General features: G+C 35.8%; 1 protein-coding gene across 8 annotated transcripts in view; it reads left to right on the top strand.

Annotated features, from left to right (window-relative positions):
- The window catches only part of LOC126966573 (cytosolic carboxypeptidase 1-like), a 135,020-nt gene that overhangs the window by 19,536 nt on the left and 88,954 nt on the right, over positions 1 to 26,530 (top strand). For 2 of the 8 annotated variants that reach the window (XM_050810701.1, XM_050810702.1), the window contains exons 3-16: positions 1,629 to 1,711; positions 1,793 to 1,883; positions 3,003 to 3,077; positions 3,963 to 4,133; positions 4,675 to 4,806; positions 6,511 to 6,642; positions 7,252 to 7,395; positions 8,957 to 9,154; positions 10,615 to 10,879; positions 16,687 to 16,931; positions 18,271 to 18,466; positions 20,342 to 20,461; positions 22,666 to 22,792; positions 25,348 to 25,555. In XM_050810701.1, the coding sequence (XP_050666658.1) occupies positions 1,629 to 1,711; positions 1,793 to 1,883; positions 3,003 to 3,077; positions 3,963 to 4,133; positions 4,675 to 4,806; positions 6,511 to 6,642; positions 7,252 to 7,395; positions 8,957 to 9,154; positions 10,615 to 10,879; positions 16,687 to 16,931; positions 18,271 to 18,466; positions 20,342 to 20,461; positions 22,666 to 22,792; positions 25,348 to 25,555 (2,187 nt within the window). Of the gene's footprint in view, positions 1 to 1,628; positions 1,712 to 1,792; positions 1,884 to 3,002; positions 3,078 to 3,763; positions 3,932 to 3,962; positions 4,134 to 4,674; positions 4,807 to 6,510; positions 6,643 to 7,251; positions 7,396 to 8,956; positions 9,155 to 10,614; positions 10,880 to 16,686; positions 16,932 to 18,270; positions 18,467 to 20,341; positions 20,462 to 22,665; positions 22,793 to 25,347; positions 25,556 to 26,530 lie in introns of those variants that run through there. The other 6 variants (XM_050810703.1, XM_050810706.1, XM_050810704.1 and 3 more) reach the window with 6 other exon arrangements.

Raw genomic sequence — 26,530 nt, 5'->3', positions numbered from 1 at the left:
TCCATACAAACTTCTATCGCTGCTAAGCTATACGTCGTCCCATTGACAGACAGCGTGTACGGATAAGGTGAGTTACCGTCGATAAGTATATTGGGACAGAACAGTCAACGATAGTTACGATTTTTATCTCAAGTAAGAGATAGACTGAATATTGGGAACGGCCGTTAGTCAATTGGTAGTCTATGGTTTTGACATATACATATGATAGGACAAACGAGTGTACAGGTAACTTAACTATTGTAAGTAATCCCACAATCTCTTGTAACAACAGAGGTCTCACAGGAGCGTGGCCGACGTGTTAGGTATGGCAACTGCGTTACCTGAGACACAGTTCAAAGAAGTCAATATCTTAGTTTGCATGGACGTGGATTTTAATTTAATATTTTATTTATTTTTATAAAAATCATAATATTATTCGTTTCCTTGTTCTTCTCTCTCGCACACTTTGTTCGATTATACGTTTGTATACTGTTACCCCCTTATTCATAATGATCCACTAACTTTAAACAGCCGCTAAGGAGTGTTTTTTCTCATTCTGACTAAGGTCAATAGAAGAAGACAGTGAGAATTAGCAATGCTTTGAGTTCGCAGACTATTATGAATAAGGGGGTAAGTCTATGGTAGAACCGCCTTTAAATTCGTATCGCTCGATAAAATATTATAACTTTTATAAACTGGTACGTAACCTGTATGTAGGTACTAATGTAAAATTTCATGATAATCTATGTAGTTGTTAAAGCAATGAAGCGTAACAAAGAAACGAGTTTATAATATAAGTCAAGATTATAATAATACGTGGTTTTACCCAGAACTTTTTCCGCGTTGAATTGGTACTTCGGGCAATTTTTTTTTCATTTTTTAGGATACTTTTCAAATAATACACATACAAACTGCTCTTTCCGCTGCTGGCAGCGATCTTCTATGATCCAGCGCATATCCCTTGTTATTGTGGACAGTCTTTTTAATATATTTTTTTTATGGAATAGGAGGACAAACGAGCGTACGGGTCACCTGTTGTTAAGTGATCACCGCCGCCCACAATCTCTTGCAACACCAGAGGAATCACAGGAGCGTTGCCGGCCTTTAAGGAAGGTGTACGCGCTTTTTTTGAAGGTACCCATGTCGTACCGTCCCGGGAACACCGCACAAGGAAGCTCATTCCACAGCTTTGTAGTACGTGGAAGAAAGCTCCTTGAAAACCGCACTGTGGAGGACCGCCACACATCCAGATGGTGGGGATGATATCGTAACTTGTGGCGTGTCGTGCGAAGGTGGAATTCGGCGGCAGGAATATTTTCTAGTAATTTTTAATCTCCTATTTCATCTCCATGTAGGTGAAAGTTTCAAAAATGCTCGAACAAATATTTATAAATTATTGCTTATAAGTGCCTAAACACAAAGTTTCGTGGCTTTATCTTCGATAATGACGAATTTCCATACAAAGTGCCATCTCATATTTCAACCCCTCCATTTATTTTTTTGTTATAAAAGGTAACCTTTGTCCTTTATCAAGCTCTAGTGTATTTCTGTACTAAATTTTATCTTACATTCAGATTTATATATTAGTAGGGATGTGAATTATTAATTTTTTATCATATACCATTTCTCAATAGGAGTATTTGTTTCAGACAAACACGTCCGCCAAAGCACGCTCGAGAAACTATGGAACAAACAAACAGGCGCAATTCAAATGCTGCTGACGATTTTGGAGGTAAAACGTGAAATTATTTCATTAAATGTAAGATTGATCAAAAATCTTTTAAGTTACCTTATTATTGTGAACATTTTACAGAACTCGAGAGATTCGGCAACAGCTACATACATTACTTCAATATTAAGAGAATCAATATGTTTAAAACAAGGAAAAGGAAAAAAATGTTCAGGTAAATAGAATTAAAATTAAATTTATAGATGAAACTCCTTATAATGTCACTAGCTGACCCGACAGTTGTTCTGTAGATAATAAAAAAAATACTGTTTTATAGGAATTTGCAAATAATACTACATAACATCAAGAATAATTTCGTAAAAAATGCTCCCTGTTGTTATAATGAAATTGTTTCACAGCGGAACTGTCAAACCGTGCGTCACTAACTTCCCTCATAGAAAATATGTCCATCAAAACAAATATTGAAAATAAAAATAATTATGGTCCCAAATCGAAAAAAAATATCCTATCTCTCAAGTTGGACTAAACTGCACTCGATGAAGTAATCCCTATTAAAATTCGTTTATTAGTTTAGAAGTCCATCGCGGACAAACAACGTGTCACGTTATTTATATAATTAAGATAAGACAAGATTAAAGTTGACATATTAGCTGCCGCACGCGACTACGATCGCGTAGATTTCATTAACATAAGGCCGGGTCCACTTACATCGAATTCGGCGGAAAGAGAGCAATACAACGAAATAAGAAGATTATGTGTTGCGAGGTGAAAGAGAAGGGATACCTTTCATCATTTGTTGTTCTTTTTATGTGGACAAGGCCTTAGCTATCTCTCAGTGATATTCCCATCAAAATCTATATAGGACATTCGGACCTTTCTGACATTCGACTCTTGAAAAGTTTGGTTCAATTTAATCAAAGCTATTGTTTTGATATTTCAAACATCATCATCATCAACCGGAAGACGTCCACTGCTGGACAAAGGCCTCCCCCAAAGATTTCCACGACAATCGGTCCTGCGCGGCCCTCATCCAACGTATTCCGGCGATCTTGACCAGATCGTCGGTCCATCTTGTGGGGAGCTATCAACACTGCGTCTTCCGGTGCGTGTTCGTCATTAGAGGACACTTTGATGAAAAAGGAAATTAGAAAATAATGTCAAAAAATTACATCAAAAATCATTAAAAATTTCAATGACCGATCATGTGTGCGTTCGCACACTTCACGTGTTATAAATAATACAAGAAACTCAAGCAAGCGATCTCTTAATTGTTCAAATAACATTGTAAAAGTATATTTTTATTGATTAAAAATAAACATTATCTGACAAATAGTTATCACTGATACATCAAAGAAGAAAGAAACAAAAAAGGCAGGAAAAGAAAACAAAGCTCCAGTAGCTACGAAGGGTATGTTCAACAGGAAGCTACATAGCAAAGCTGTCACTAATAGGCTAACATATGCATGCTAGCATATGCACATTTTATTAACTAATCATAATATGATACACGCCTTAGACGTACGCCTAAATAGAAATAACAACACATAGTACCTTTTGTTTATGCGATCAATAATAATAATTAATAACACCCTTTCTAAAGCTGTCGCTTCGCCTACTGACATTTGGAGACGGTCTCATTTTAACCAATCTGGCATTGGACTACTTAACTGCAACCTTGGTAACTAACAACATTGTGTGCGGCTTACATGATATGTGTGTTAAGTTAAAATGTAAATGTAACGATGTTTCGCAACCATTGTGTGTACAGTAATTATTATAACTGTCAGTATACCAGTGGGAGGCTCCTTTGCACAGCATGCCGGCTTGATTGTGGGTACCACAACGGCGCCTATTTCTGCCACTATTTCGGTCTAAATGACGCCGTAGCTAGTAAAATTACTGGGCAAATGACAACATCTAATGTCTCAAAGTGAGCACCGCAGTTGTAGTGCCGCTTCAGAATTTTTTGGGTCTTTCAAAAATCCTGAGCGGCACTGCATTATTTCGAATTACGTCCAGCTCATCTCGTTCCTTATTTTCAAAAAAAAAAGTAGACGCACGATCGGAATTCTTATGATTAAATTGACATTTCAGCCAACAATTCGGCAAGGCAGCAATGCTTGCAGCATTTCATGTCAATAAATGGATCCCAGGTGGCAATTCGTACCCTTTTAGCCACGCACAGCAAACGCGACGGCAACGTTGGCAGCGAATTGATGCTGCATGACCTTATATGGATTCTAGCAGCAATTAGCCCAAAAGGTAGTATGTTAATGGAGTCTATTCGTTTCAGCAAACAACTTATTGAGACAACAATGTGCGGTGGAGTTGATTGCTATGAAAGGGACACAAGGCATTGTGCGAAGAGTGACGATGTGTGTACATGAATACCGCGACCGTCACTCCGCCTCAGAGGTTCTTCTTCAACATCTACTGTGGATACTGTCTCCTTTGGCCTCTCGAGGTTAATTTAAAATTTATTGTTCTTTGAATAAAAATTTACTACCACTTCCTCCAATTTTGCCAATTCGCCAATTGAGAACTCTTCAAGGTACATTTCTCGACCATGAAAAAATTTACACAAGAAATACAGGAGTTGTATTGCCGTTAAATCAAATTAAATAATTTCTTATTATGCCTGGAACATTTACAAAGAACAACAGCGAACTAAAAGTCTTCCTTATTTTTCACTCGCCTTGCCACACACACTTCCTCTTTCGTTCTACAACTTTATTTCGCCGAATTGGCTATATGTGGATCCAGCATGGTACAAAGTTGAGGCAGCGATTCTTGCCTGGTCCTGCTAACCTGATGCCGATGCGAAATGATAGGAGGAATAACTAGGGAACAATGAAATGGCGAAACGAGGAAAAATATTGTGTTTGATGATTGAATCGCTACAAAACATAAAAGTTGAGAGACACAGGGTCTTTCGGTACTTTTAATATAATAATGACATTTGCTATAAACACGCAATGCCTAAACACAGTATTTTATCCTTACAGATCCGAAATTCGCGATGAAAATGCGAATGTTGGGATGCGTGAGGACAATGCATTTAGTTCTGAAAGGACATTTTACAGACAATAAATTAATCTTTCCACTGTTGGTTATTATGAAACAGCTCGCTAAGAATCGTAAGTTCATAATAATATGCTTTACGTACCTAACTAGATAGCAAAATCATACCTATGCACGTTGACGTGAAGTCGGTATTTTATTTTTGTATTTTTTATGGTTTAGCTACCGACATTATACGATATAATATTATGATTATGGATCGTGAAGTCGATATAATCAAAGAGGATGTACATACTACGTAATAAGAGGCGGAGCTGCCTATATAAAATTGAAATTAAGTTTAGTATGAAACGTGTAGTCATTTGACATAAGTTTGAAATAGTAGTAATTACAGTAATGCGATTGGCAACGAAGATTATACTCCGGAAAAGTTTGAAAGCGAACAGTTACATAAAACTTAGTGGATCTCCTTTTTTTGCAAGATTGTAGCCGTCATCTGTCAATCTGTCAATCGAGTGACTTGTCTTTTTCCTAGAGAGTTAGGTTGCACTAGGCTGATATAAAGGTGGGCCATGTAGTGTTTTAAATTTAAAGTATCGATTACTTTGACTTTGAAAGGTAGAATGACATTCATTTTTAGACAGGAAGTTAGTTGATTGATTTCTAATAAGTGATATTATATCCTATTTAGAATAGGAGCTCGAAACTGTGATTTGAGCCCTTTGGATTATTTTCTGTGGGGAAACATTAACGATAAATATTTACGCAAATTATCCAGAGACAATTGAAACGTTGAAACGTGAAATCGAAGATGCCATTGAAGAGATTGAAGCTGAAACAATCGATGTACTGAAAAATTGGGGTACAGCCGAGCCAGTCGTGGTGGTCATATAAATGATATTGTGTTCCGTTCTTAAATGACAAAGTTCAACTTTTTCAATAAAGCAATAAAAATTTGAAAAGAAAGTTTATTTTATAGCCGATTTGAATTGAAAAAACTAGATGGTCCACCCTATTTAATACATTTATATAAACATTTGTAAATGCGAGAATATTACGTGTTGTATTCGAAAAAGTAGTAATGTTACGTTCTTGGTACCATTACAGTACCTAAAAATTTTGAGTAGTACTTCGTACATTTCATCATCGGCTTAGAGTTTTAGGACTAACTTGATCTGCCGAGAAGCGGAGATTTAACGGCCGTTCCTAATATACAATCTAGATGAATTACTACCTTCTACTGTCAGTAATTAGATGTCAATAATCTGAAGCTGTCCCAATATACCCGATAAGTCATTCTTATCGCCTTATCAATTCACGCGTGAATTGAAATTTCCAAACAAACTTCTATCGCTGGTAAGCTATACGTCCGTCGCGCGTCGTCCCATTGACAGACAGCGTGTACGGATAAGGTGAGTAACCGTCGATAACTTTATTGGGCGAAAAAAGTCAACGATAGTTACGATTATATCTCAAGTAAGAGATAGACTGAATATTGGGAACGGCCGTAAGACAACAAACACAAACAATACAATCGTATTAATAACCTCTTGAAATTTTTTGTAGTCGGTTGAAAACTGCTTGAGCTATTTTACAGATAGACAGTAGAATATCATATTGTTACCGAGTAACGAGTATTTTATTTTAAAAAAATGGATATCCCTATGAAAATTGTAATTAATCAATAATTTATTTGTAAAGTTTACAATTCGTTGCTACTAAAAAAGATCAAGGTGTTACATTTTTTACTACTCAATTTATCAAAATCAGTCAAGTCAGGTCACGGAATGAGTTTATTAATAAAGACTTTATTTTTTCAGCTGTAACAACAACAATTTTGATCAGAGATGGCGTTATCGCGACCTACGAGAGAGTGTTAGTGAGTCTGGGCTTCATACCGACCGCTAGACTGCGGTTGTGTCTAGACGCTATCGATTACTTCAGTAAAAACAGTTAAGTGGTACCACATAGTAAACTTATCATGTCTCTGTGTAGAACACCATATAGATACTATGTACGGATAAGGACCAACAACAACGGATCAAGACCTTTTCTAATGAAACTTTTTGTGTGTCTTAAGGTGGATTCGAGAATGGTTTAGATTCACAATTGAACTACCTCTTAAACGGCTGGACGGATTTTTTTGTGTGTTCCGGTGTATTTGAGAATGGTTTAAATTCTCAATTCCGTCCATATAATATAATTATCCTGCTCATGTGTATGTTAGTGAACTCCTCCTAACGGCTGGACCGATTTTTCAAATTTAAGACGTGTGTACAGGACAACTTCTGTCTGGTCCACTAGTATTATATAAATAAGTCATAGGGCGACATCTTTCGTTACTCTCTTAGCATGAATCTGAAATTGTTTGGAGCTGACCAGACATGCTGTTATCAATAATCTAAGAAATACTTAAACACGGATATACATGACATGATGATATCTAATTATAAGTCACTGGTGTTATCGAGGTCGTATGACGGTAGAAGACCTCAGTCATCTGCTCGTTCGTCACTTATTATTGACGTCACTTCATAACGTAATGGTTGTGACGGATGCAGGGATATGCTGTATGCAGATCGTGAAAACGGGACTCTGTGGAGTTTTGCTGAGAGTGTTCGACCGCTGGGACCGCTACGAAGGACGCATGAGACTAAAGATTTGTGCACATATACTACAGACATTACAACACCTATGTAATACAAGTACGTATGTAAACAATTTGTTATGATTTTAAAGTGATAACCCTCACTTCTAGGATAAAGACACAGTAGATGAAGCCACAACCTGAGAGTTGAACAAAGCATACGATACGTCACTCGGACGGTTAGCTCAGTTGGAAGATCACTCGCACGGAACGCGAGATGTCGTGGGTTCGAATCCCGCATCGTTCATAAAATTTAGTTTTCAAATTTTATTTGAGTACGTATGCATCGATCATATATAACACAGTAGACATGTAATATATAAATATTCGCATTGCAAACAATCTTGTTTTAATTAACCAACTGAGTTAGCGGGCACGGGTAACTTAATGCTCATTGGGCAGGGATAACATTATTTTTTATATAAAAGGATACAGGAAAAGGGGCAAGATTTTCAAGTGATTTGAAGTAATGAGGCAACTCTCCGCAACGGTAAAGAGATACGTTGCCGGCCTTTAAGGCGACACTAATTGCCAGCGACCTTGAGTGATATTAGTTCACGGCTATTGGCCCGCTATCTATGTAACAAAGCCAATATTTTAAAAATTATTGCGTGGAAAACGTAACATTTAAATAGACGCAGACAGTTATATGCTCACAATCCTAATTATTGATTACTAATCTGAATAAATGTACCTACATAAAAAAAAGTACACGCTATAAGAATAACTTTCTTGAGAGTAGCACTAAACAAATAAGTCATTCCGAGAAAAAACTTGTTTAACTGCAAAGAAAAGTGGTAGTTCAAAATAGCGCTGGATTGTTAACTATAACCAGCAGCAAACACTAGCAACCTAGAAATAAGACTTAAGGGTATGTGTAACATGATAAAGTAGTGTTCATATCTCCAAATTCTATATTTTCACGACAAAACTTGTCTAAATACACCTTGTTTGCGTGCTTTCTGCTTACCCTTCGCCTTAAGGTGGGAGGGAGTATTCTCTATGCATGAAGGCCCTTGATCAATATTGGTTCGGGTATCATAACATATCATAAATAATTACTGCTGTGCTACTGAGGATTATTATAAGATATGTGTTCCTAATGAAATCGTTTGCCCGTTGTTATCAAGCGTGTATGAGTTATTATTAGGCGTGTTATTATTAGGTGCCTATGAGTTATGTGATCGATGGTAACATTTAAATGTCCAACTTCCTCCGACCCACAGTTTTCTCATGTAACTTTGTTTATTTCTATATTTATTTATACTGTATAAAGATTTTATTATTTTTTATATCAATTGTTGTGAATTATTTTTTATTTTAAAGTCATACTTGTATATATATTTAATGTATTTTAACTTTAAATACTCATTTTTCGTACTTATGTCGACTTGCTCAAGTGGACCAATAGTAAATTTACATTAATCTGTTGTAATATCCAGAATATCATCGATCTTTTATCTTTACCTTTTTTTGCTTCAAAATACCTCCTTATTTAAAACAACAGTAGCTCTCAATAATTGTAAATAGTATCATATAATAATTTATAGTATTTTATGTTCATACCAATGTCAATGCATTTTGCTTATATTTAATATATTTTTTTAATATTCTTTTAGGAGCTGGCAGAAGGTCGTTATGTACTAAGAAATATGTGCAAATCTTACACAGATTTTGCTCTCAATGCCCAGACGAGCCAGAATTCGATGGACTGTTAGCCCGGGTGTGCTCTGTTATCACATTGTGCCTCAAGCATCAAGCTCTACCGGTTCCAGTAACTAGTCCAGCTTCATTTAATCTAAATCCGATTTTAAAAGGTTAGTGTGATAATAATCGTTTAAGAATAATATTAGTAGGTAACGAGAGGATACTTTTATGATTTTTAAATATATTTAGAGCACGCAGAAGTACGATTGCGTGAGTTTTAGCATCCAATTTCGTAATAGGCATTAGTTTAATTTCATTCTGAATATCTACATTCATTTTATCCGTTGATAGTAGATAATAATGTTATATACAGATTAGTCTACTTACAATAATTTTCCTATGGGTGTCGGGTCGGTATGAACAATAATTTAAATTCAAATATTTTTATTCAAAATAGGATATAAAATCACTTATTGAAAGTCAAAAACTACCACCCATTCCAAAACAATACCTCAGACATGAGAAGAACGAGCGCAACAAACTCAGCGGACTTTTATTTTCATAAAAATGGTTACATGATTACAAAGTAATATCTTACAATTATCTTACTTATTATTTAATAGCCTTAGGGTGGTCACTCCATTCCCAATCTGTGTTATCATTAAGAAAGTCATTTATGTTATAGTAACCTTTACCACACAAACGTTTTTCAACAATTCTTTTGAAAATCGTAATACTTTTGGTTTGAACATTTTCTGGGATCTTGTTGTAAAAGCATATACAGCGCCCCACAAAAGACTTACTTACTCGATTTAGACGACTAGTAGGCATTATAAGTTTATGTCTGAAGTAACATTACGGCTATGACGGTTTCTAGCAAATTCACTTAAGTGCCTATGTACATACATTACATTATCAAGAATATATTGAGAAGCAACAGTCAAGATGTTAATTTCTTTAAATTTTGCTCTCTTTACAACCTAGAACTTAGACCTAATATTCAATTATTTTTGAGATAATATAGGAAGTTCAAAAAAATAAACACATATGTTTTACCTAAAAACAACCTTAAAGTTAGTTTTTAGGTGACTACAAATCAAAATAAAATGTCTAATACGCACTTGCGCCTGATTTAACTTTGTAATATATATATTGTATATATTGTTTGTGATATATATATATATATATATATAATATGTGTGTATATATATATAATATCTGGACGACCGAGCCTTGCTCGGATTTTTAAGAATGTACAAAACTTGAAAAAAAAAATACTATAGGACATCTGGATTTGAACCAGGGTCTTCTGCTTTCCAGATCACCCAATGTCTCATCTGAGCTATTATAGTCTTGTGTATGTAATATATATATAACACGGATAAATTACATTTTTTAATATTGAAACCTAGCTAGGTCGACTTCTCGCCCCCGAAACTACCTGTATACTAAATTTTATTAAAATCGTTGGAGCCGTTTCCGAGACTCAGAATATATATATGTATACAAGAATTGCTCATTTAAAGATATTAGATATATACATATTATATAAATTTGTGAGACTGCTAAATTTACTTTGGGAATTGAAAAGGGTAAAGAGAATTTGAATAGTTTTGAATTTATGCTTCAGGCACCAATGCTACATGGCCGTGTCATGAAGATGATGAGGATGCAGCTAACTCCGACGGGAAACCTGTTATGTCGGATCTGGATGAAGATAGCCCCGATACTGACCTCGAAGGTGCTGATGACTATCCTGACACAGATTTCGACGAGAGTGACATAAAGCCTGACACAAGTGATGAAGGAACGAAAATACAAAAAAAGAGCGGAGATAGTTTACAAACTTCTCTGTGGATAAGCCCCAATGAGAGAGATATTGAAGACTTGAAAAAGTAAGTAAATCCACACAACTGTTCTATACGATACATCCTAGATAATTTATGCGTCTAGATAAAGTCTCTTGCAGTTAGACTACCGATAAAAACAGGCAAGGAATATTAATTTATTGTGCGTAACAAGCTACATCGTATACTCGCGATTTGTATGACACTCTGTGTTAGTGTGCGTGAATTGCTCAAAATAGAGGGTAGTTCTAAAGTCTAATTTTTTCGACGTTTTCACAGCTGTCATAGTCTATCTAGACGTATAATTAATGATCTAAGCGTAAATAATAATATGTTTTGAGATATAGACAATACCTTTCAGTACATCTTAATACTATTGCATATTTGAAGGAGCAAAAGCTAAAATATAATTTATTTATTAAAGTTAATTAAATCTATCATACTTATTTCGTTAGACGATACTATTGCTTTTTTTTAATATTAATTACTATAATTACAAAGTCAAGTCGACGGTAAATTATTTAACGTATTTAACAAAATATTATAACTGAATACGACAACGTCAATTGTAAGACCAAAGATTAGGAATTATAAATGGAATTAAAAATACAAGATTGATTACTACTTGATTCTGCAGGTACTGCAGTTCTTTTTGATAAAACAAATTTTAAAATGATTGGTCATCATTAAGGTTGCAGCTGACTGAGAACTGGCAACCATTTTTTTTTTTAATTCTTTACATAATTTCCTTCAAATGACGTCAAATTTGAATTTTATTTCGGAAAATTAGCTACACTAAAATTATTTACAGAAAATTGCAGCCAAATTATTTAGGCCAACTATCGCTGATCAACCAGCAATAGCTAACAATGTCAACCAGCAATAGCAAACAATCTCAACCAGCAATAGTTAACAATCTCAACCAGCAGTAGCTAACAATGTCAACCAGCAAAAGCTAACAATGTCAACCTGCAATAGCTAACAATCTCAACCAGCAATAGTTAACAATCTCAACCAGCAGTAGCTAACAATGTCAACCAGCAAAAGCTAACAATGTCAACCTGCAATAGCTAACAATCTCAACCAGCAATAGTTAACAATCTCAACCAGCAGTAGCTAACAATGTCAACCAGCAAAAGCTAACAATGTCAACCTGCAATAGCTAACAATCTCAACCAGCAATAGTTAACAATCTCAACCAGCAGTAGCTAACAATGTCAACCAGCAAAAGCTAACAATATCAACCTGCAATAGCAAACAATCTCAACCAGCAATAGTTAACAATCTCAACCAGCAGTAGCTAACAATGTCAACCAGCAAAAGCTAACAATGTCAACCTGCAATAGCTAACAATCTCAACCAGCAATAGTTAACAATGTCAACCAGCAAAAGTTAACAATGTCAACCTGCAATAGCTAACAATCTTAACCAGCAATAGTTAACAATCTCAACCAGCAGTAGCTAACAATGTCAACCAGCAAAAGCTAACAATATCAACCTGCAATAGCTAACAATCTCAACCAGCAATAGTTAACAATGTCAACCAGCAAAAGCTAACAATGTCAACCTGCAATAGCTAACAATCTCAACCAGCAATAGTTAACAATCTCAACCAGCAGTAGCTAACAATGTCAACCAGCAAAAGCTAACAATATCAACCTGCAATAGCTAACAATGTCAACCTGCAATAGTTAACAATCTCAACCAGCAGTAGCTAACAATGTCCACCAGCAAAAGCTAACAATATCAACCTGCAATAGCTAACAATGTCAACCAGCAATAGTTAACAATGTCAACCAGCAAAAGCTAACAATGTCAACCTGCAATAGCTAACAATCTCAACCAGCAATAGTTAACAATCTCAACCAGCAGTAGCTAACAATGTCAACCAGCAAAAGCTAACAATATCAACCTGCAATAGCTAACAATCTCAACCAGCAATAGTTAACAATCTCAACCAGCAGTAGCTAACAATGTCAACCAGCAATAGTTAACAATGTCAACCAGCAAAAGCTAACAATGTCAACCTGCAATAGCTAACAATCTCAACCAGCAATAGTTAACAATCTCAACCAGCAGTAGCTAACAATGTCAACCAGCAAAAGCTAACAATATCAACCTGCAATAGCTAACAATCTCAACCAGCAATAGTTAACAATGTCAACCAGCAAAAGCTAACAATGTCAACCTGCAATAGCTAACAATCTCAACCAGCAATAGTTAACAATCTCAACCAGCAGTAGCTAACAATGTCAACCAGCAAAAGCTAACAATATCAACCTGCAATAGCTAACAATGTCAACCTGCAATAGTTAACAATCTCAACCAGCAGTAGCTAACAATGTCCACCAGCAAAAGCTAACAATATCAACCTGCAATAGCTAACAATGTCAACCAGCAATAGTTAACAATGTCAACCAGCAAAAGCTAACAATGTCAACCTGCAATAGCTAACAATCTCAACCAGCAATAGTTAACAATCTCAACCAGCAGTAGCTAACAATGTCAACCAGCAAAAGCTAACAATATCAACCTGCAATAGCTAACAATCTCAACCAGCAATAGTTAACAATCTCAACCAGCAGTAGCTAACAATGTCAACCAGCAATAGTTAACAATGTCAACCAGCAAAAGCTAACAATGTCAACCTGCAATAGCTAACAATCTCAACCAGCAATAGTTAACAATCTCAACCAGCAGTAGCTAACAATGTCAACCAGCAAAAGCTAACAATATCAACCTGCAATAGCTAACAATATCAACCTGCAATAGCAAACAATCTCAACCAGAAATAGTTAACAATCTCAACCAGCAGTAGCTAACAATCTCAACCAGCAGTAGCTAACAATGTCAACCAGCAAAAGCTAACAATATCAACCTGCAATAGCAAACAATCTCAACCAGAAATAGTTAACAATCTCAACCAGCAGTAGCTAACAATCTCAACCAGCAATAGTTAACAATCTCAACCAGCAATAGTTAACAATCTCAACCAGCAGTAGCTAACAATGTCAACCTGCAATAGCTAACAATATCAACCTGCAATAGCAAACAATCTCAACCAGAAATAGTTAACAATCTCAACCAGCAATAGTTAACAATCTCAACCAGCAATAGTTAACAATCTCAACCAGCAATAGTTAACAATCTCAACCAGCAGTAGCTAACAATGTCAACCAGCAAAAGCTAACAATGTCAACCTGCAATAGCTAACAATATCAACCAGCAATAGTTAACAATGTCAACCAGCAAAAGCTAACAATGTCAACCTGCAATAGCTAACAATCTTAACCAGCAATAGTTAACAATCTCAACCAGCAGTAGCTAACAATGTCAACCAGCAAAAGCTAACAATATCAACCTGCAATAGCAAACAATCTCAACCAGAAATAGTTAACAATCTCAACCAGCAATAGTTAACAATCTCAACCAGCAATAGTTAACAATCTCAACCAGCAATAGTTAACAATCTCAACCAGCAGTAGCTAACAATGTCAACCTGCAATAGCTAACAATATCAACCTGCAATAGCAAACAATCTCAACCAGCAATAGTTAACAATCTCAACCAGCAATAGTTAACAATCTCAACCAGCAGTAGCTAACAATGTCAACCAGCAAAAGCTAACAATGTCAACCAGCAATAGTTAACAATCTCAACCAGCAATAGCAAACAATCTCAACCAGCAATAGTTAACAATCTCAACCAGCAATAGTTAACAATCTCAACCAGCAGTAGCTAACAATGTCAACCAGCAAAAGCTAACAATGTCAACCAGCAATAGCAAACAATCTCAACCAGCAATAGTTAACAATCTCAACCAGCAGTAGCTAACAATGTCAACCAGCAAAAGCTAACAATGTCAACCTGCAATAGCTAACAATCTCAACCAGCAATAGTTAACAATCTCAACCAGCAGTAGCTAACAATGTCAACCAGCAAAAGCTAACAATGTCAACCTGCAATAGCTAACAATCTCAACCAGCAATAGTTAACAATCTCAACCAGCAGTAGCTAACAATGTCAACCAGCAAAAGCTAACAATGTCAACCTGCAATAGCTAACAATCTCAACCAGCAATAGTTAACAATCTCAACCAGCAGTAGCTAACAATGTCAACCAGCAAAAGCTAACAATGTCAACCTGCAATAGCTAACAATCTCAACCAGCAATAGTTAACAATCTCAACCAGCAGTAGCTAACAATGTCAACCAGCAAAAGCTAACAATGTCAACCTGCAATAGCTAACAATCTCAACCAGCAATAGTTAACAATCTCAACCAGCAGTAGCTAACAATGTCAACCAGCAAAAGCTAACAATATCAACCTGCAATAGCAAACAATCTCAACCAGCAATAGTTAACAATCTCAACCAGCAGTAGCTAACAATGTCAACCAGCAAAAGCTAACAATGTCAACCTGCAATAGCTAACAATCTCAACCAGCAATAGTTAACAATGTCAACCAGCAAAAGCTAACAATGTCAACCTGCAATAGCTAACAATCTTAACCAGCAATAGTTAACAATCTCAACCAGCAGTAGCTAACAATGTCAACCAGCAAAAGCTAACAATATCAACCTGCAATAGCTAACAATCTCAACCAGCAATAGTTAACAATGTCAACCAGCAAAAGCTAACAATGTCAACCTGCAATAGCTAACAATCTCAACCAGCAATAGTTAACAATCTCAACCAGCAGTAGCTAACAATGTCAACCAGCAAAAGCTAACAATATCAACCTGCAATAGCTAACAATGTCAACCTGCAATAGTTAACAATCTCAACCAGCAGTAGCTAACAATGTCCACCAGCAAAAGCTAACAATATCAACCTGCAATAGCTAACAATGTCAACCAGCAATAGTTAACAATGTCAACCAGCAAAAGCTAACAATGTCAACCTGCAATAGCTAACAATCTCAACCAGCAATAGTTAACAATCTCAACCAGCAGTAGCTAACAATGTCAACCAGCAAAAGCTAACAATATCAACCTGCAATAGCTAACAATCTCAACCAGCAATAGTTAACAATCTCAACCAGCAGTAGCTAACAATGTCAACCAGCAATAGTTAACAATGTCAACCAGCAAAAGCTAACAATGTCAACCTGCAATAGCTAACAATCTCAACCAGCAATAGTTAACAATCTCAACCAGCAGTAGCTAACAATGTCAACCAGCAAAAGCTAACAATATCAACCTGCAATAGCTAACAATCTCAACCAGCAATAGTTAACAATCTCAACCAGCAGTAGCTAACAATGTCAACCAGCAATAGTTAACAATGTCAACCAGCAAAAGCTAACAATGTCAACCTGCAATAGCTAACAATCTCAACCAGCAATAGTTAACAATCTTAACCAGCAGTAGCTAACAATCTCATTATATTATACACCCTTAATGTTAATTTAAAATTAGTTTTATAATTAAAACACGTACCTACAGAATCAAGCAGTGGGATCTTGTACTTTCAGTCCCATTTATAATTCCTAATCTTTGGTCTTTCAATTGACGTTATCATATTCGGATAAAATTTGTTAAATACGTAAATATATTAATCGTCGAACATTGCCTTTGTAATAACAGTAATTATTATTAAAAAATGCAATAGTTGCGTCTTCTAGTTAGATAGAATAGCTAATGATTCTTGGTAACTCAAGAAATCTAGTTTCAAATTCTTCTCTCAATAATACCTATTGCCATGCTATGAAAATAGCAGAAATGAAAGGAAATACCATTTTAATATTATAACATAGGTCAATTAATAAATCAATTCTTCAAATAGAAAAAGAGGTTTTTCAATTAGACCGTCTGAATTGTATTCGGCTTATTATATTCTATTGTAATTTTACAGATACTTTGTTTATTTTAAAGAATTTGGTTCCTACAATAAGCAAGTGAAGTTGGTGAAGAGTCGATCCAACTCCCGTGGTTCAATACTCGAGGACTTTATCACAACACAATCACCAAACAGATATATGACAACGCCACATCTCTCGCTATCTACGAGTTTTGGGCCTGATTTTGAGAACTTTACCGGAACTTCGCAAGTACCACCGTTCATGCAAGGTTCCTTTAGCAAAATGCATGAAAGTTCCCGTAAGTAATGATATTGTTAAGATATTGATAATCTTATATTAGTCCGAAAATTAAAGGATTTATTGTTCGTCGTATTAAACGTTCCTTACGAACGCTGCCTTAACGATGATATACATGCAGTTGTTTGGTGAAGAAGTCACTTTGGAGTGACTTACCTAGTTAGTTGACCAAGACAAGATGTCTGTTCAGTGTATATAATCCATAGTATACCCAAAGGGCCGGCCGACGTATATTGAGGTTGCCTGGTTACACCCTGTATATAATTCTTAGCATAAAAAAGTAGTATAGGTACTAGAGTACACAAAGAAGGCTTAGTATTCTTTAGTAGATTGTTAGAGGATAATAATGGCATGGTTCTAAATTGTACAACATTATGTTGAGTAGGCTAAGTTGTTATAATATGATTGAAAAGAGCGGCTGGGAGTTTCTTATCAGTTCTTCTTCCCATGTCAAAGCCCATTTATGAACTAACTAGCTGACCCGGCAAACGTTGTTTAGCCATATAAATTATTTTTAGAGTTAGACCGTTTCTTGGACATTGCTTTATTTTTCTAAAATAAACGTAGCCTAAGTTACTCTTTATTACATCAGCTACCTGCCAATAAAAGTCGCCGGATTAGCCGGAACAAACAGACAGACAGACAAAAATTGTAAAAAAAAATATTTTGGTGTATGTACCGTATATATTCTATATATATATATATATTTAGTAAAAACGGTTAAATATTACGACGACCTGTATAGCCGAGTGGTTAGCGATCCTACCTACTAAGCTAGAGGTCCTGGGTTCGAATCCCGGTAGGTGCAAGCATTTATATGTTAAATATGGATGTTTGTTTCCGAGTCATGGATGTTTAAATGTATTTATGTATGTTTATATGTATGTTTATATGAATTTATGTATGTTTAAGTAAGTATATTGTATTAAATATATCATTGTCTTGTAACCCATAACACAGGCTATATATGCTTAACTTGGGGCAAGATAATTTGTGTAAATGTGTGTCAATATTATTATTATTATTAATAATATTACAAACAGACACTCCAATTTTTTTATAAATTATAGCCTATATGTTATTCTGGTGTGTAAGCTATATTATTGCAAAGTTTCATCAAAATCCATTCAGTAGTTTTTGCGTTAAAGAAGTTCAAACATACATCCAGACATACCAACTTTCACATTTATAATATTAATAGGATGAATGAAGCTAACATGACGTTTACGTTCTTAGTGTTGTTGCAATATGTTATGTTATTGTCACTCCCTTTAGTTAGTAAATACATTTCTATTCTATTTTATTCTAATATTAATGTAGATATTATCATATACTTACAGCAACAAACTCGTATTCCTGTCTGAAAATTCATAAAGACATCTCGAGACACGGCTCCTTCCCCTTCGTTTACAGTACGATAGCGTCCAGGGTCAGAAGTGTAATCCCGTTTGTGAAAGTTGCGTATCCTGACATGATGGGAGGACAGGGATCGGGACACCCGGAGCCGCTGAATGAGATGGAGAGAACTGCCTGTAGGTGCGTGATTAAATGCAATTATTAACCCTGATACAATTAACCGAAACCTAGGAACTATTGGATCACACTGCTTCAGGAAGGGAGTTTTGAGGGTTGACTAGATATATGATAGGGTGATTGGTGTGATTATGATCATGGACGTGGCCAAAATGAGAGTGGTGTTAGCTGGCCTTAACGAGCGTGCATGTCACCTGTTGTTAAGTGATCACCGCCGCCCACATTCTCTTGCGTTACCAGAGTAATCACAGGAGCATTGCCGGTCTTTTAGAAAGGTGTACGCGCTCTTTTTTTTTGATGATACCCACCCAAGTTGCAGATTTTTTTTTTCATAATTCAATAAGTAGATATGTAGGCCAAGCTGAATGTTTCTAGTTGGACATTTGAAAACAATTACGTTTTTTGAAAATAGAACACTCCTAGAGTAGGTTTGTGTGATTTTCATTTGTTTTTAAAGGTTGTGGAATTGTTTTAAAAAAAATTGTGGCGGCAGTGCAAATAGTTTAGCTCGAGAAAATATTGGCGCCATAATTTTATATTAAATCAACTATCAAAACCAAGCAAATTACAAATGAGACGTTAGAAAGTCAAAAGTTACCATTTACCACAATCATTGAAAAACATCGGAAAAGGTTGTATTTTATATCAGTATTTACAACTTCATCGTTTAACATATTATTCTAATTACATTCTATGTAAAGTGACAAAACAAATTACTCGAACGTTATGGCATATACGAGTAAATTAATAAATAAATGAAAATAATTTGAAAAAAAAAATACAAAACCACAGCTTGCAATATTTTGGTCCTGTGACTGCAATTCGTAGATAAATATCATCCGTAAGTGACAATTTAGGATCTATCTGTTATTAAAAAAATAATATAATTTTTTCAGTTTGTGTAACAAACCTGTGTGTTACAAGTTTGTGTTTTAACGGAACTTTATTAAAAAAAAAATTGAAGTAGGCGTTACTTATAGGAGGAGGGGTAGGGAAATCCATAATTATACAAATGATTTGAGTTTTCTTTAGTGTTAATTCCGCCAATATTTGTCTTTTAACAATTCGACACGTGTTTCGCCTCTACACGAGGCATCCTCAGGACGTGTTGTCTCGCCAAAATCTGTTTTTTTTTTTATGATGATAAGGGACGAGACGAGCAGGACGTTCAGCTGATGCTAATTGATACGCCCTGACCATTACAATGCAGTGCCGCTCAGGATTCTTGAAAAGCTCAAAAATTCTGAGCGGCACTACAATTGCGCTCGTCACCTTGAGACATAAGATGTTCAGTCTCATTTGCCCAGTAACTTCACTAGCTACGGCGCCCTTCAGACCGAAACACAGTAAGGCTTCAACATTACTGCTTCACGGCAGAATTAGGCGCCGTTGTGGTACCCATAATCTAGCCGGCATCCTGTGCAAAGGAACCTCCCACTGGACTGACTCGAATGAGCCGGAAGCCGCTCTTTTATACCCTCGTCCCATGTAATGACGCGCTGTGATTGGTCGGCTTTTGTGAAGTATTACCCCCGGAAGAGATACGTAACAAAGGTGATGGGACTAAATTTGTTTGTTCATTCAACCAAAATAACATGTTTACATTAAAGACAAATATTGGCGGAATTAACACTAAAGAAAACTCAAATCATTTGTACGGAACTTTACTGTCTGATATTGATGTCAAAGTGTAAGTATATGTATGACTTCATTTTTTTAAATATAAGGTATATTTAAAAAAATGAAGTTTTAAATAATGTCTTTAATAAGCCCTAAGTGGACTATTTGGACTATTGTGTCAAGCTTGTGACACACTAGCTTGTAATTTGTCGCAAGCACTTGACAGCTTTCTTATTAAAAGTCAATTTTATTTTTCAGGAATAAATTGTTGTCTTGTGTAGATAGAGCAATTAATCCTGAGGGATATATGAATGAAGTAGTCTACGATTTAGACAGTCTAGTAGGATCCGTCACAAACGATGCATCGCCTCCAAAAAGGTAAGCTGATATTCTTTTTTTTATGATAGTAAGCGACGAGACGAGCAAGGCGTTCAGCTGGTGGTAATTGATACACCCTGCCCATAACAATGCAGTGCCGCTCAGTATTCTTGAGAAACCCTTACATTCTGAACAGCAATACAATTGCGCTCGTCACCTTGAGATATAAGATGTTAAGTCTCATTTGCCCAGTAATTTCACTAGCTACGGCGCCCTTCACACCGAAACACAATAATGCTTACACATTACTGCTTCGCGGCAGAAATAAATGCCGCTGTGGTAACTACCTATAATATAGCCAGCACAGTAGTGCAAAGGAGCCTCCCACTGGTAATTCTCTTAGGAATAAGTAGTTATCGTGAAATAATTACCTATCCAGCCTTTATTCATTCGAAATCCAATATGGTGCCAAACAATCAAAAATTAATTGTATCATAAAAATATATCAAATTTATATACAGCTAAAGGGTCCCAAAGTTTTTGGACATCTGATTGATAAAACTTTATTATATTGACGAACCCACACGTTTGTAAATTATGAGGATTTGCCGAAGGATCATCTCAGCCGAAAGACCTCGCCCAAAGATCTCTACAATGATCGGTCCTGCGCTGCCTTCATCCAACCTACTCCGGCGATTTTGACCAGTTCCTGGTCTATTTTGCCGAAGGGTATAAAATTATAAAAGCATCATTTGTAAATTAATGAAAAATTGTCTTTTTCTCTGTTGATCCTATCTATTAGATGACAATAAATCTATCTTTTGTGGATTCTTATATTATCGATATACCTAAGTTGAACAATCTGATATGTTTAGTTTTGTAACAATAATTAAATTATAGATTTAGACGCCTAGTTAAGATTATTCTAGAACTATAACTTGTGAGACGCAATAGTTAAGGAGAGTATTAAGTACCTACTTGTTTCTCGTACCATTTATGTAATCAGTTTGAAAACATTACCGCACTGCGCGGCTATTTCGTTAGTTTAAGCCTGGGCGCAAACGTTCGGAAACCGGATTAGGTTTCCTGATCAGGAATTCAGATTCAGAAATCTGAATGCTCTAATAACATACAAAATACTCAACAAGGCGCACATTATTCTTATTGTTTCCGAACGGAAAAAAAACCTAACGTTCGGTTCGGAAGAACGGAAAAAACTCAATGACGTCATCCCGAACGCAGCTCTCGCGTACATTTCGGCTCAACCGCCGCACACGCACGGTCCACGGAAATTTCAATTCAGATTCGCGCGAACTTTGTAGCGAGTGGACGTCTGTAGACTCGTCGTAGGTAACAAAATGTGTGAAGCTGAAAATTTAATAATGGCGGTTGAACAATATCCATAGATATGGGATATCAATAATGCAGACTACCACAATAGAGACGTAAAGGACTTGGCTTGGGAACGGATAATATGCAAAATGGTTTTTAATAACTCTTAACTTTTTATTAACACTTACGTGTGGTTTCACAAGCGACTCTATTCGTACTGGTCGTAAAAAATCCGAACAAAAAAACTGGACGTTTGCGCTAGTCTCACGGAATTCCGAATCTGAATTCCTGATCAGGAAACCTAATCCGGTTTCCGAACGTTTGTGCCCAGCCTAAGGCAAAAAGATCCGCCTTCCCCCTTCCACCCCTTCCACGCCCCGAGATCAGTGCAATCCGTGCGTCTATGCCGTATACAATATTGAGTAATTAATTACAAAACTTTTGATTAAGTTTACTAGTCAGTCATTGTTTTTTTTTTTCTTCATTTATCCAATCAACTTTGTATGTTAATAGAGAATGCGCTAAGCTTTTTCCTGTAATAATAAAATTATCGAGCCCATTCCAACACTCGTGAAGACTTATATCGTGACAAAATTTTTTAACAAAATTTGTTTTTATGGATAAGGGTGACAAACGAGCGTATGGTATTAAGTGATGGTGTTAAGTGATAACCGCCGCCCACATTCTCTTGCAACATCAGAGGAATCACAGGAGCGTTGCCGGCTTTTAAGGATGGTGTACGCGCTTAATTTTGATAGAGAAACTGCGTTATTTTGATAGCTTTATTCAATTTCAATTCAAAAAATTCAAGCAAAACCATACCAGCAGTTTGGGTCGGTTCTGCTTAGATTATTATTATTATTTTCAACCTTAAAAATAGCCTAATTTTGAACTCTATTATGTATAGCCTATGAATATATGTTTTTTTTTAGTTCAAGCGCTGAGGGTGTGTTCCTCACCAACACGGACGAGCAGGAAGTAACAAAACTTAATAATTTTTCAACTCGGCTTAGTTTTGAATCGAGATTTGAATCTGGAAATTTAAGGAAGGCCATTCAGGTAATAATGACGTTAATGTACCAATATAAAACAAACAAAGAAATTTACAATTTTTTTTTTTTTTTTCTACCTCATTTATTACTATTATTATTATGTTGATCCATTTCTTGTTTTTGCCATTTAAGTATATACGTATCTAAAGGATTTTTTTTAGTGTCGCCTTAAGGCGACATTAAATGCCAGCGACCTTGAGCCATATTAGTTCACGGCTGCCGGCCCGCCATCTATGTAACAAAGCCAATATTTTCAAAATTCTTGGGTGAAAAACAATTTATATGCTTACAATCCGCGTTATTCACTACTAATCTGAATAAATGAACCTACACAAAAAAGTACAAGCTATAAGAATAACTTTTCTGAGAGAAGTACGAAAAAAATGCGTCACGCCATGCGAATAAACTTGTTTAACTTCAAAGAAATGTGGTTGTTCAAAAAGGCTCTTCAGTGTTAACTATAACCAACAGCAAGCATTAGCAACCTATAAATAAGACTTAAGGATATGTGTAACAGGATTAAGTAGTGTTCATAGCTCGAAATGCTATACTTTCACCACAAAACTTGTCAAAGAACACCATGTTTGCGTGTTTTCTGCTTACTCTTCGCCTTGAGAATATAAGCATAGTCCAAGTTCTTTGGACTCTGGGCGTTGATATCTAAGAGGGACACGGTCCGAGAGACAAATGCAGTTATGAACGTAATAATAATTATTTATAATATTTATTAAATAAAATATTTTAATATATAAATAATTATAAAAAAAATAAAAATTAAAAAAAAATAAAAAACATAAATTAATAATAAAAAAAATAAAAAAAAAATAAATAAAAAAATATAAATAAAAAATAATAATAAAAAATAAATATAAATAATAATTAAATATAATAATCTCTAATATATAAATTTCTCATGTCGCGGTGTTTGTAGTAAAACTCCTTCGAAACGGTTTGACTGATTCTCATGAAATTTTGAGTGCATATTGGGTAGGTCTGAGAATCGGACAACATCTATTTTTCATCCCCCTAAATGTTAAGAGTTGTACACGCCAATTTTTTTTTGACATTTTTTTTAATTTGTTTGATTATGAGTCAGCATTTAAAAATACACACAACTTCAGTTTTCACCCATCTACGATCAACAGTTACTTTTGTATCGCGATTTTAATATCGGCAATACAACGTTTGCTGGGTCAGCTAGTCTTTATATATATATTTCTTGTGTGCGTGTGTCACTGAACTCCTCCTAGACGGCTGGACCGATTTTGATGAAATTTTTTGTGTGAATTCAAGGGGATTCGAGGATGGTTTAGATTCACAATTGAACTACCTCCTAAACGGCTGGACCGATTTTGATGAAGTTTTTGGTTGCTTCAGTGAATTTAAGATTGGTGTGTGTCTTCAGGTGAATTCAAGAACGGCTTAGATTCGCTATTGAACTACCTCCTAAACGGCCGGACCGATTTTGCTGATTTTTTTTGTGTATCTGGAATTTGAGATTGGTTTAGATTCTCAATTCCGTCCATATAATATAATTCTCCTGCTCATGTGTATGTTAGTGAACTCCTCCTAACGGCTGGACTGATTTTTCAAATTTAAGACGTGTGTACAGGACGTCTGTCGGGTCCACTAGTCTACTATATATTTTTACTTAACATACATGCCAGTGCCAATAGAGGGCAGATAAAGAAAATCCTAGACTATATTGTTTTAGTCGTAGGTATTTAACATGTGAGTATCTCACATTAGTTATAGTGGATGTCAGGCATCTAGTCCAAATGGTTGCAAAACTGAAATGGCAGGTTGCAAGGCACTTAGCTCGACGGACAGATGGTCGTTGGTGCTGTGAAGTCTTGGAACGGCGACCACGTACCGGAAAAAGTAGTGGTGGTAGGTACCACAGGAGATGGACCGACGATCTGGCCAAGAAGCCGGAGCAGGTTGGATGAGGGCAGCGCAGGACCGATCGCAATGGCAATCTTTGGGGGAGGCCTTTGTCGTCTTCGGGCTGCGATGATAATAATGATGATGATACAACATTTAAAAAAATAAGTAAATATTATTTATTTAATTTGTAGGAAGATCAACCTCGTACAATAATTTTAAATAAAAGTCTTATAGTAATAACAAAAATCCAATTCGAGGTCCTCGCGGATAGCAAATTACTAGTTTCAAATAGTTACGAACACTTAGGTTAATACTGTCAACGATTTTTTTTTAATGAAAATTAGGGACGAGACGAGCAGGACGCTCAGCTGATGGTAATTGACACGCCCCACCCAATACAATGCAGTGCCGCTCAGGATTCTTGAGACATAAGATGTAAAGTCTCATTTGCCCAGTAATTTCACTAGCTTCGGCGCCCTTCATACCGAAACACAGTAATGTTTACACATTGCTTCCCGGCAGAAATAGGCGCCGTAGTGGTACCCATAATCTAGCTGGCTTCCTGTGCAAAGGAGCCTCCCAATCGTAATTACGATAGTGATAAAAGAATTCTCTAACAATAAAGTCAAAGAATTCGTTACTCATCTGCGTATAATAATAATATGATGTATTCAGATAGGTCCAAGAGAGTACGAGCTGATTCTGATGCCAGATGTCAATTCGCCAAAGCGCCACCAGTGGTTCTACTTCGAAGTGAAGCACATGCAGCAAGGACGCCCGTACATATTCAACATCGTGAATTGTGAGAAATCTGATAGCCAGTTTAACTTCGGCATGAAGCCTGTTATGTATTCCGTGAAAGAAGCAGTTCTCGGAAGGCCCGGTAATTTATGCTTTATTTTGTCTTATACCGTTATTTTATCGTGGGAATTCTTATGCTAATTTTAAGCTTATGGGGCTAATTATATCCATCATCTAATTTTAGGTGTTCATAATATCTGCCGATATCTTTATGATAAATTTTAATGATTCATTTAGTTCTACTGGAATGTAAATTTACATTGCATGTCCTTGAAATAAGGTGTCTGCTAACGGCAGTCCGTCGAGCGTTGAAATTTTACTTATTTAATATTTCTATATTGTAGCAATTATACAGGCTTTGCTCTGTATATTTTAATATGTCCATCATTGGGTAATAGCTGATCATGTGCACTCATGTGACAAGCAATGGATTGACCATGTAAAGCCGTTTTGTGAAAAAATGTCATAGCTTCAAAACAAAACAACGTCACATACAATACCACCGTTTTGTAAATCTATGCCTCTGTTGGAAAGCATGCACAAGAAAATTAACAATTTTTTACCCTTTTAACAATCATATTAAGGAAATGTATTTAATGAATGAATAGAAGTTAAAAAGGAATAAAGAAAAATATGCTTATTTTTAAGTCTATAACGTATAGTACACGTAAAATAGAAAAGACTTTAAGATTAAAAGAAAGAGAGAAAAAAAAATCTTTGGAATATTCCAACTCGACATGTTTGCTAGTTTAGTTGCCAGCACTGATCTTTTTCGTTGGGCCATTTGGTGACGTCGCGATAAAGTTATTAAATCTAAAATTAAACATTATTTTAACGTATAAACTATATAAAATAAAATAAACTTAATTAATTAATTTACCGCAGTGTACCTCTATGTATTTTGAAACTTATATTGTATACTCACACTCCACATTTGGATTTGGTCAATGGTCATAATTAACTCTGGATTCCAAATTGCAATGAGGACCCATATTGAAGGATTGGCGAACAGACGTACCCCCGTAAACGGCGCCTGTTCTACTCAGACATACCTTTT

This window comes from Leptidea sinapis, chromosome 10, assembly GCF_905404315.1.
Source record: "Leptidea sinapis chromosome 10, ilLepSina1.1, whole genome shotgun sequence".
In the NCBI taxonomy this organism is placed as follows: Eukaryota; Metazoa; Arthropoda; class Insecta; order Lepidoptera; family Pieridae; genus Leptidea; species Leptidea sinapis.
The sequence above is the reverse complement of the archived record's forward strand: the minus strand, read 5'-3'. Positions and strand labels throughout refer to the sequence as shown.